This window comes from Asparagus officinalis, chromosome 7 (assembly GCF_001876935.1).
Source record: "Asparagus officinalis chromosome 7, Aspof.V1, whole genome shotgun sequence".
Lineage (NCBI taxonomy): Eukaryota > Viridiplantae > Streptophyta > Magnoliopsida > Asparagales > Asparagaceae > Asparagus > Asparagus officinalis.
The window spans coordinates 128067629-128080113 of NC_033800.1; the positions used below are offsets into that span (position 1 = coordinate 128067629).

At 38.6% G+C, this 12485-nt stretch overlaps 1 protein-coding gene across 2 annotated transcripts in view; it reads left to right on the forward strand.

Annotated features, from left to right (window-relative positions):
- The window catches only part of LOC109850977 (putative B3 domain-containing protein Os03g0621600), a 12434-nt gene continuing 3961 nt past the window's right edge, over positions 4013 to 12485 (forward strand). Inside the window, exons 1-4 of one of the 2 annotated variants that reach the window (XR_002249635.1) lie at positions 4013 to 4148; positions 4234 to 4627; positions 4924 to 5048; positions 6019 to 6289. Coding sequence is in view for 1 of the 2 variants with exons in the window: in XM_020421068.1 (XP_020276657.1) it covers positions 4071 to 4148; positions 4234 to 4627; positions 4924 to 5048; positions 6019 to 6289 (868 nt within the window). In the remaining variant the exon portion in view is untranslated. The remainder of the gene's footprint in view (positions 4149 to 4233; positions 4628 to 4923; positions 5049 to 6018; positions 6290 to 12485) is intronic. The other variant, XM_020421068.1, reaches the window with a different exon arrangement.

Genomic DNA, 12485 nt, shown 5'->3' on the forward strand with positions numbered 1-12485 from the left:
GCCACGCAACCAAATACCAGCAAGTGTGAGAGATTTATCTTCTTTCTATTCCAAACCTTCCCTGGAATCCCAAAATCCAATAGAACTAATGACCCGTAATAAATAAGGTAAGCTGTCGTATGCACCGCATCCGCCTAAAATGTCTTAGGCAAACCTGCATGTAATCGCATGCTCCTGGCACGCTCTGTCAAGGTTATGTTCATCCTCTCTGCAATGCCATTCTGCTGCGGCGTCCCTAGAGTAGTCCTCTCTAAACGAATACTATATGTAGCACAGAACCTCTTGAACTCCTCCAGCTCGTATTCTCCACCATTGTCTGATCTCAGACACTTCACCTTCAGATCTGTCTCATTCTCCACCATGACCTTTCACTTCTTGAAGACTCCGAACACCTCTGACTTGTGCTTCATGAAGTAAACCCACACTTTCTCGAGTGATCATCGATAAAGGTGACATAATATCTCAAACCGTCAAAAGAAGACACACTGCCTGGACCTCATACATCTGTATGAATCAACTCTAGCTTCTGAGCCTTAAGTGTCCTTCCATTCTTTTGGAAACTAACCCTCTTTTGCTTTCCAAAGATGCAATCTTCACAAACCCCAACTTCCACGGAGTCGATCTCGGTTAGCTTTCCCTGTGAATGTAAGATCTTCATCCCCTTTCTCGCTCACGTGCCCTAGCCTGTTGTGCCACAAATCTGTACTCTCTTTGCAAGCTACAATTGCGAGGGTATCACTTGCATGTAAGGTAAGATAGAGAGTCCCTAGTTTGTTGCCTCGAGCAACTATCATTGTACCGTTAGAGATTCTCCATGAATCCCCTGTGAATATCGAAACATAGCCTTCTTCTCCAAGCTGTCTCACCGAAACAAGATTCCTCTTTAGCTTCGGCACGTGTCTCACGTTCTTCAAGGTCCACTTAGAGCCCTTCATCTGAATCTATACTTTACCCTTTCCAACAATATTACAAGGCTCGTTATTCCCCAAATAAACTTTTCAAAAGTCTTCTGCTACATAATTCTGGAGATGCTTCCTATTAGCAGTGGTGTGGAAAGAGGCTTCTGAGTTGATGATTCAAGAATCCGAATCGCTATCCATAGCAAGGATTAAGACATCCTGCACGATATGAGCCTCCTACTTACTAGCATCCTTCTTTGAACTCGTGCAGACTAAAGACATATGACACTCCTGACCGTAGTTCCAACACTTTCCTTTAATAGGCCTAACCTTCGTGCAGACTGAAGACATATGGCACTCATGCAAACTGCATTGATTTCGATCGATTCCTGTTCTGGTTTCCTTTCTTCTGGATTCTACATCTCTGCTTGAAACTTAGAGCTGAACTTGAACCTTCTGATTCAGATGATTTTCTTCTAACCTCCTCAGATAGAATCATGCTAATAACCTCATTCAACTTTAACTTCTCTTTTCTCGCTAAATTGCTGATTGCCGTCACACAACCTGCCTAACTATCCAACAACTACAATAGAATCAATAGTGCTTGCACTTCATCATCGAACGTGATGTCTACGGAGATAAGCTAATCAACAATCATTTGAACTTGCTGGGGTGCATCGTGAATGACCGTCCTTCTGTCATCTTGAGGTTGAAAAGAGTCTTGACGAGATAGACCTTGTTTGCTGCCGACGGTTGGTCGTACATCTTCGCGAGCGCTTCCATAAGCCCTACCATCGTGTTCTCCTTCAATATGTTGTAGGCTACTGATTTGGCGAGCGACAACCGGATTTGCCCTAAAGTCTTCCTATCTAGTATCTCCCAATCATCATCTGACTCCTCTTTCTGCTGTCCCTTATCCTTGCCCATCAACAAGCGTTACAAGTCCTTCTGGTACAGATAGTCCTTCATCTACGACTTCCAGTAGGCGAAGTCTGAGCCGTTAAACTTGTCAATCTTAGATTTGATTTCCTCTGCCATGGCTTTCACACAAATTACTGAATGAAGCTCTGATACCAGTTGTTAGGGATTCGAAACAATCAATCGAACCCTTGCCCTTCAAGATATTGTGTTGAAAGTAGGAAAGTAGAAAAATTCACCACAAATAAAGATCAAAACTTACAGGAATAATAAATAAGACGAACACACAGATTTAATGAGGTTCGACAACGTGCCTACGTCCTTGGGAGCCGCACCACACAATTCTTTTGATTAGTTGAAGAAGAAATACAAGCTCTCAAACTAGGGTTTTATCTCTCTGAGATTCTCTCTCTTTTTTTGCTGTCAAAAGCTCTTTTTTCATGTACTACAAAGCCCTAAAAACGTTTAGGTATATATAGAGTGCTGAAAGAAACAGAATCTAAAACAGTTTAGGAAACGGGCTGACTGGGTCACTGTCGACCGTGGCGATCGACCGCACAGGTATCGCGGTCGACTGCGACGGTCAACTGCGGCGGTCAACCGAACCAAATTACCAAGAGCAAAAAACATTACAGTGTTGGCGCAGTCGACCGCCACGGTCGACCAAACTGATTCCCGAGACCAAAAATCCTTACAAGGTCCTCGCGGTCGACCGCTTTCAGCTCCAGCCTCTTCTCAGCTCTGTGCACGTTCACGGTCAACCGCCGCGATCGACCGTGCATGCCTTCTAATGTTTTTCTCAATTTTCTCCCTCGTTTTGATTCCAAGATCGGCTTCAACTTTGGATCGTTTTGAGAAGATATTTCATTATATCCTATTGATCCTGTTGAATTAGTGGTTTATCGTTTTTTTTGGGTTGAAAAAACAAGTTTAATTGCGGATAGGGCCCTTTTGTATCGTTGCCTCAAATTTTCAATTTCTCCATTTCTATTGTAGATAGACTATCTTGATTAAAATTTTTTCAATCTTTTTTCCTTAAAACAGTATTATTTTTAATAAATAGACCTTCTAAAAATAAAAGAGTCCTAAATATCGTATCTATCAGTTTGTTCAATATTTCAAAGTTCGTATCTATCAGCTTGTTCAATATTTCAAAGTATTTTGGTCATTTTGATAGTTTATAATTTATAATATATTTTTTATAGTTGAATGTTTGATAAATATGTGGTTTATAACTTGTTAGTACTGTCAAAATAAACTAAAAAAATACATGGCTCTGAATTTAAGGTGTCCTTTGGATTTTTATGAAATCATGAGGGATATATTAATTTTTTACTTAGTCAAACTTAATACACTTAAATTATAATCATGTAAACATAGATTATAATCTAGAAAGTAAATTATAATCTACTTTGATCAAGTTGCCAAATATACTTTAAGGTCTATCTTGGTTGATATCCTCATTTAGACTAAAAAGAGGGTTAACTTTACATAACCCTCACAAATTTTTGGGAGATTTCTCACATATCTCTCTTGAACTTTTACTTCAAAAAACTCTGTTGAACTTTATTTATTTAACATGATCCCTTTGAACTTTGGGTTATCTCACAAAACACCCCGAAACTTTAACCATTTTTGACTAGTCCGTTACATATAATTTGCATATAAATAAAATTTCTTTTAGAAGAAAAACACAAAATTTAGAGGAGAAGCGAGTACAGTCTCTATAAATAACAAATGACAAATTTTAAGATTTTTCTCTCAAGAATATTTTAGTTATTTGCAAGTTACATATATAGTTCACATGAGAAAAATATTAAAGTTTAGGAAACTTATGTCAGACATTCCAAGTTCGAGGTTAAATGAGATAAGCAAAGTTTATGGTTACGGTGAAACACCACCAAAGCTGAGGTCGTATGTGAAATTAAAAAAAAAAAAAAACAATGAACCGTCACTTCCTGTTCAGCTCTTGGCAGTTGCCTGCCATCTGAAACGGCGGGAACTGCAACTCTCGCTACGAATTCCATGCACCACTCACAATCAACTCCCTCACGCTAATCAACAACGCAGATTAATAGAGCATCCAACTTTTCCACTACACTCCAAACACTGACAAATTACCAACAAGTGTCAAAACACACCAAAACCCAATACCAAACAAAAGTAAAACAACGCAAACACTAACGCATTGTCTTGGATTTATACCCCCCCAGTTTTAGCGGTGCCCCGTGCTTACTCTCTGTTCTTGCTCAAATGGGCAAGCCCAAGCTGTTATCAATGGCGACCCCTTCCTTCTTCAAGGTCATGTTCGGCGATTTCAGAACCAGCCTGGTAATTAAGCCCCTCTTTATCGTACCCTGATCGTTTCGTCCTCTTTGATTTCGTTTGTTTATGTATTTATTCATTTTTGTTTCAGCGGATACCGACTTGCTTCGAAAAGCATTTTGGAGAGAAACCTATGCGCAGGTCAGTGCTTCGGAGCTCGGCAGGCCGGAAATGGGAGATCAAGATGGGAACTGTTGGCGATCAGGTTTTCTTTCAAGATGGATGGGGGCGATTTATATCGGATAATTCGATTAATTTCGGAGATTTCTTGGTTTTCTTTTACGACGGTGATGTGGGTTTTGATGTTAAGATCTACGGGGCGACATGCTGCGAGAAAGCAGTGGAATTTGAAGTGAAGATAGAAGCAGAATCAGAATCAGAATGTTCTGATTATAAAAGCCCAGTGAACCCAGGAAGTGATCCCCTGAAAGTTGGTAGGAATAAGAAGGCAAGAAAGAGCAAAGAAATCACGGCCGAAAAGAGCAGTAAGTGATTTGTGATGACTGCTACGTTTTACAAATTGGGTAGACTGCAAATAATATCCGTCATTGAATCTCGAGTAGTAGTTGTCAAACCTTCAACCCGTTTATTAGCACTTATCGCCTTCGGGTCGACATTTCGAGTAGCATAATAGAGGGGGCGATAAGTGGTACTAAACGAGTTGAGGGGTGATAAAGTGAAACCATGGGTAAAGATAAGGGTGTTATCTGCAAACTATCCTTGGAATTTGTCGGAAGTTTTATTTGGTGATGATGTTGGTTTTTCATCGTGTTGCTTGTAGAAATGTGCTATAAGGTCATTCGAGGGGCGAAGGTGAGTGACAAGGCTATCAAAGCTGCATGTTCCTTCAGGAGTCCTCATCCTCATTTTGTTACCAGTTGCAGGAGCTCGCCCACCTTTTACATGGTCTGTGGACTTACTCCTTAGCTTCTGTTATTACACTTGCTATATTGTTGAACTTCTTTTTGTTTGCGTTTCATGTTATTGGGAGATTTAGAAGATTCCTTGCCTTAATTATAAGATGTTATTTCCTAATTTGGGATTGTTCTTCATTATACGCATCCTAGCTACAAAGTGCATAGCTCCTTCTTCATAAGCAATGAGAGTATAGAACTTCTTCTTTCTTTCTTTTATTTCAACGCATGTCTTAAATTGCTAGTTACATTAGACTCGAAGGCACACGTGATACACCAAAATTCCAAGATCTTGATGAGGGTTGAGGGTTATAAAGTCATAGCCAGTAAAACTTGAACCTGGGTTGATTTGATATCATGTCAATGGTCGCTGCAACTACACCGAAACACTTCTTAATCTCAGGGTGATCGAGGGGAGATTTGTCGCAAGTACCATCATTGTGCTTCGCCTCATGAAGCATCTTTTTCTCGTTGTCACTTGTGAATCTTCTTTTCTTGATTTCACTCGTGACGCTTCTTTTTCTAGGAGTTGTCTTCACCACTGCAACTTTGTCACTGGTTGTCGATATGACAGGGATACAATGATATTCAACTCTGTTCGGGACAAGTTGGGCTTCATTGATCTGTTTGCCCAATGCTAGCTTTTGGGGGAGCATTAGAAGATGTTCTATGATTTTGTTGTCTTTAATAAAGGAGTCCAGATTTGATGTATAAATTAAATACAAATGTCTTCTCCTTTAGAAGTATCCTTTATTAGATGTTTTCTTTTCGTATATATTCTACGAAGTGTATAAACACGAGGTACTACTCTCTTCTTCATAACAATAATATAAAATCTGTTTATCTTTCCTTGATTTATCAACACTTACTAGACTTTCACTCAGATCAACTGTCACAGTGATTTTTAGTTTCATGGGGTGCCTACTATTTTCATCTGTTCTCTGTTGTTTTTTGGCTTTCAGAGAATTCCTGCAGAACTGGTTAAGAAATGTAATCTTGATGTGAAGAACTCAATAGTCCTTCAGGATCCTCGTGGTACTTCATGGTCCATAAAATTATCTACCTGGGGCGATGGGCACCTACGTTTGACATCTGGTTGGTCCCGTTTCTACAACAAAAACCACTTGAAGGAAGGAGATGCTTGTGTTTTGGAGTTAGTCCAAGGAGGCGCAACGATAAATGTTCACATTTTTAGATCTGCCGAATATAGAACAAAATCAATTCCACAATCAGGTAAGGAGCCATCCAACGTTAATTTTTCATTTCAGTGAGCGTGGTATTTATCTTGCATAATATTATGTCAGATAGGTTTATATTGTTTTGCCTTCTTGAAAACATGTTTAGTCTTTTATTACACCATTTTATCATTTACTTCCACTGCCCATGGATAATGTGGAATCATTTAATTGGTTTCTTATTGGTTATTATACAACGTTGCCGATGCTTTATATGCCACGTGTGATTTTGTTGCTCTTGTTAGAATAGAAAATAATAACCTTCAACCCTCACCATGACTTTGGTGCAGTGACAGTGACTTTTGACATACATGTCACAGGAGTAACCCAAATTGAATTCCCCATGTTGTGGGTCCAGCCCAAGATAAGACCCACATGAGGTCCATATGAATTAAAATTCTATCTACAAGAGGATTTGAAGAATCTGGTTGTAATAGGAATAAGTTTGGAGGACATGAAAATAAAATTTCTTTATAAAGGAATTCTATTCATGAGAAACATGTAATTTTTTCGGTACTACAGTAAACCCAGAACAGTAATCCGAGAGAGAGAGAAAGTGGGGAGAGAGAAAAAAGAGGGGGAGAGAAAAAGTGAGATTCCGGATAACTCAGTTGTCCGATTATAGTGATTCAAAAGCCGTTGTCTTCAGAACGACGACGCCGTCGAGGGTATGGTGTTGGTTTCTCCGCGGGTGTTAGAGATTTTTTGGTGAGACGGGTTTTAGGATTTTGGTGTTCTAGAGATAAAACTGTATCTTTCTCTTGTGATTTAATCCTCAAGTTTAGATGTAACTTGGAGGGATTGTACTCTTAAGTCATAGTGAAATATTTCTCTGGATTGCTTCATGGATGTAGGCACGATTTTTCGAACCACGTTAAATCTTGGTGTTTGTTTGCCTATGATATTTTTATTGATATCGTTATTTGTTTAGTATTTAATTCCGTAGATTCATCTCCATAAAATCCCTAAAAAGTGGTATCAGAGCCCTAGTTCGAGACGTGCTTTGGGATGGAAAAATGGAGAGTTTTGGCATAATAATGAAAATAGATGGTTTCAATTGGTAAGTATGAAAGTCCAAGATGGAAGATATTCTGTATTGTAAAGATTTACATGACCCTATTAAGAGAGATAAAGCCAAGCTAAAAAAGATGGCTGATAAAGAATATGAGAATAACACAGGAAGGCGATTAGTTAGATTCGGATGTGGATCGATGTTAGTGTGTTTCATCATGTATTGGGTGAGACTAATGCGAAGTCTCTTTGGAAGAAGCTTAAGGATCTCTACGAGCAGAAGACCGCGGGAAACAAGGCGTTTAGTATGAGGCGGTTGGTGAACTTGAAATTCAAAGAATGAAGCAACATAGCGGGGCACTTGAATGAGTTCAAGAGTTTGATTAATCAGTTAGCTACCATGAAGATGACTATCGATGATGAGCTACAGACTTTATTGCTACTGTGTTCTTTGCCAGACAGTTGGAAGACACTGTTTGTGACAGTCAGTAACCCAGCTCCAGATAGTGTGTTATTGATGAATATGGTTACTAGTAGTTTATTCAATGTGTAGACTCGGAGGAAGTCTACCAGCACAGATAACTCACATGCACTTGTCACGGAGAACAGGGGTAGGAGCAGGTACATGAACCAGTCCAGAGGTCATGACAAAGGAGAGGTTGTTTTTATTATGGGAAGTCTGGTCATATCAAGAAGAATTGTTGGGCATTGAAGAAAGAGCAAGCTGTGAAGAAAGATGAAAAGAAGAAAGCTAACAGTGACACTACAACTACTTTGTTTGAGACCGAGTTATTCTCATTTGTAGGGAAGAAGACTATATGCATATTACAAGTCAGAATTCTGAGTGGATAGTGGATACAAGAGCTACATGTCATGCTACCTCCAATCGAGACATTTTCATATTATATAAAGCAGGTGACTTTGGCATTGTGAAGATGGGCAATATCAGCTACTCGAAGATTGTGGGACTTGGAGATATACACTTGCAGATAGATATCGGATGCACATTAATCTTAAAGAATGTGTGGCATGTTCTCAATTTGTGGCTCAACTTGATTTTGGGTCTTACTTTGGACCGAATGGGATATGAAATTCAATTTGGTGGAGAAAAATATAAAATTATCAAAGGCTCTCTTGTGGTGGCTAGAGAAAATATATGTTATAATTTATATAAGACTCAAGTAAAGCCTTCATATAATTCTTTGAGCAATATAATTCTTTGAGCATGGCTCAAGATGGTGACACTCTCAGTTTGTGGCATAGGAGGCTCTGGCACATGAGCGAGAAGAGGTTACAGATATTGGCAAAGAACTCTCTCATTCTTTTTGTCAAAGGTTCGTCACTCACCCCTTGTGATTATTGTTTATTTGGTAAATAACATAGAGTTTCTTTTAGTAAGCCTTCTAAAAGAAAAGATAATATCGTGGATTTGATTTATTCTGATGTTTGTGGTCCTATTGAGGTGGAGTCCTTGGGTGGCAATAAGTATTTTGTCATATTTATTGATGATGCATCACGGAGGATGTGTGTCTTCTTATTGAGGACAAAGGACCAGGTGTTTTTAGTCTTCTAGCAGTTTCATACCATGGTGGAGAGGCAGATAGAAAAGAAGTTGAATTGTTTATGCACCGATAATGGAGGAGAGTACACTTCTATTGAGTTTAGAGATTATTGCTCCAAGCATGTTATTCGGCATCAGAGGACATAACCTGACACACCACAATATAATGGACTTGCAGAGAGGTACAACAGGACCATTGTGGAGAAAGTTAGATACATGTTGAAGATGACGAATTCACTTAAGAGCTTCTGGGCTGAAGCTGTTCGCATTGCATGCTACATAATCAACATGTCTCCTTTAGTTCCTTTGAATTTTGATATTCTAGAGAGAGTTTGGTTCGAAAAATATATTTTCTATTCTCATCTGAAGGTATTTGGTTGCAAGGCGTTTGCACACATTCCGAAGAGAAGAGATAGAAGCTTGATAATAGAGTGGTTCCTTACATCTTCCTTAGTTATGGAGAAGATGAGTTCGGCTACAAATTTTGAAATTAAAAAAAGAGATGAATTATCAGACGAGCAGATGTGATTTTTTAGGAGGATCAGATTATTACAGATCTCGTAAGAGCAGAGCAGTCAGAGAGTGTTGCTAGTGAGATTCCAGATATGACACTTGTTTCGTCTCCAGTACAGTTGCATCCTACAGATATAAAGCAGGTGCATGATGATGATGTTGATGATGACGGTCAGATACCGAAGCAGGGAGACGGTGATCAGGATCACGAGAAGGAGGCTCCTTAGCAGAGGGAGCATCACCAGCAGTAGGAGTTTGCAGAGCCACAACTTAGGAGATCAGCTAGAGAGCATCGGCCATCTACGAGATATTCTCTTTCGGAGTATTCTTTGTTGACAGAAGAAGGGGAGCTAGAAAGCTTTTAGGAGGCACATACTCATAAAGACAAGGACAGATGATTCCAGGCTATGAAGAAAGAGATGAAGTCTCTTGAGAAAAACGATACTTATGAGTTCGTGGATTTGTTGAAGGATAGAAAAACTTTAAAGAACAAGTGAGTGTTTAAGTTAAAGAAGGATGGCTACAAAAAGATTCAGAAATACAAAGTCAGATTAGCGATGAAAGGCTTTGGTCAGAAAAAGAGCATTGATTTTGATGATATTTTTTCACCAGTTGTGAAGATGACGTCCATTAGAGTTATCTTGAGGTTAGCAGCTAGTTTAGACCTTGAGATTGAGCAGCTTGATGTGAAGACTATATTCTTTCATGGTGATTTGAAGGAGGAGATCTACATGAAGCAGCCAGAGGGTTTTGAAGTGAAGGGGAAAAAACATATGGTTTACAGGTTAAAGAAGAGCCTCTATGGTTTGAAATAGGCACCTAGGCAGTGGTACAAGAAATTTAATTCTTTCATGTTCATGGTTACCAGATGACAGTTGCAGATTCATGTGTATATTTCAGGAGAATTTTAGATTCTAGCTTTATTATCCTTTTGCTTTATATGGACGATATGTTGATTATTGGTCAGGATAGTCAGATAATCGGTGGGCTGAAGAAGGAGTTATTTAAATCTTTTGACATGAATGACTTAGGCTTGGCACAGCAGATTCTTGGTATGGATATTGCTCGTGAAAGGAAAACTAGGAAGTTGTGGTTGTCACAGGAGAATTATGTTGAATGGCTACTTGATAGATTCAACATAAAATATGTCAAGTCAGTCAGTAGTCCTCTTACATGTCATTTGAAGCTTAGTAAAAAGTTTTTCCCAACTATAAATGAGGAAAAGAGTGAGATGGAGAATATTCCTTATTCTTCAGCTATAGGAAATTTGATGTATGCCATGATTTACACTCGGCCAGATATAACTCATGTAGTTGGTGTTGTGAGCATGTTTCTTTCTAATCCCAAAAAAGTTTATTGGGAAGGTGTAAAGTGGATCTTAAAATATTTAAAAGGCAGTTCTAGATTGTGTTTGAGTTTTTGAGGTTTGAAGACAGTATTATATGATTTTATAGATGTAGATAGATATGACATGTGATCTCGATCACAGGAAGTCTAACTCAGGTTGGTTGTTCACTGTTGTAGGGGGAACAGTATCTTGTCAGTCTAGGTTACAGAAGTGTGTTGCTTTATCTACAACAGAGGCGGAATATATTACAGTTGTAGAAGCCGGTAAGGAGATGATTTGGTTGAGAAGAATTTTGCAGGAGTTAGGCATGCAGCAGGACAATTATCAAATCTTTATTGATTGTCAAATTGCTCTTGATTTGAGTACGAATTCTACATTCCGCTCTAGGACGAAATACATTTATGTGAGATATCATTGGCTTAGAGAAGCCGTTGAGAAAGAGGAGCTAAAGCTACTAAAGATTCACACAGATAAAAATCCAGCAGATTTTTTAACGAAGACCGTTTCTAGAGAGAAGACCGAGTTTGTCGGCGATTGACCGGCATGGACTCTTGTTGAGGAGTTATAGATTGGCATACCCATTCGTTGGGTTGGAGGGGGAGATTGTTGTGGGTCCATCCCAAGATAAGGCCCACATGAGGTCCACATGAATTAAAATTTTATCTAGAAGAGGATTTGGAGGATCTAGTTGTAATAAGAATATGTTTGGAGGACCTGAAAATAAAATTCCTTTATAAAGAAATTCTATTCATGAGAAACATGTAATTTTTTTGGTGCTACAGTAAATCGTAAATAGTAACCCGAGAGAGAAAAAGAGAGAGAGGGAGAGAGAGATTCCGGATAGCTCGGTTGTTCGATTGTAGTGATTCAAAAGCCGTTGTCTTCAGAATGACAACACCGTCGATGGTACGGTGTTGGTTTCTCCACGGTGTTGGTGATTTTTTTTGGTGAGATGGAGTTTAGGGTTTTGGTGCCTTAGAAGTAACACTATATATTTCTCTTGTGGTTTAATCCTCAAGTTCAGGTGTAACCTGGAGGGATTTTACTCTTGATTCATAGTAAAATATTTTTCTGGATTGCTCCGTGGACGTAAGCATGATTTGTCATACCACGTTAAATCTTGGTGTTAGCTTGCCTGTGATATTTTCATTGGTGTCGTTATTCATTTATAATTCCGCAGATTAATCTCCATAAAATCCCTAACACCCCACTGGCCATAAATTTCAAGTGGATTTAAAAAAAAGATATGATTGCGGAGCATGCTAGAATATAAAATAATATCCCTCAACTTTCACCACAAGTTTAGGGTTTTGGTGGAGGGGAGTGGAGTGTACGGACCTTTGATAATAGTTTAAAAACCAGCATTTTTGTGCATAAAATAACTTACCTTGTTCATAATCCTCAGCCTACAAATGCATTTGTTTCTGCTTATGATGTAGTCTGCTTAGCATTAGTGTGCTCTGAGATGAAGGCTGTCTAAACTTGGCACACTTGGCTAGATTATAAAATTTTATCTCAGTTAGGGACCCAACACCAAGGATAGTGGATATATAGCTTGATATGTCAATAAGAAGTTGAAATCTGTAAACTCACATGGATAACAACATTAACTCACTTGTTATAAGATTTTTTATTTTTTAATTTTGATTTTATGGATTCTTTTTCTCTAAATTGATATTAGTTCTTCATTGTTTACTTTAATTTAATCTCTGAAAATACTATCAATTCTTAAAATCTAATTAAGAATATCGGATCAAAGAT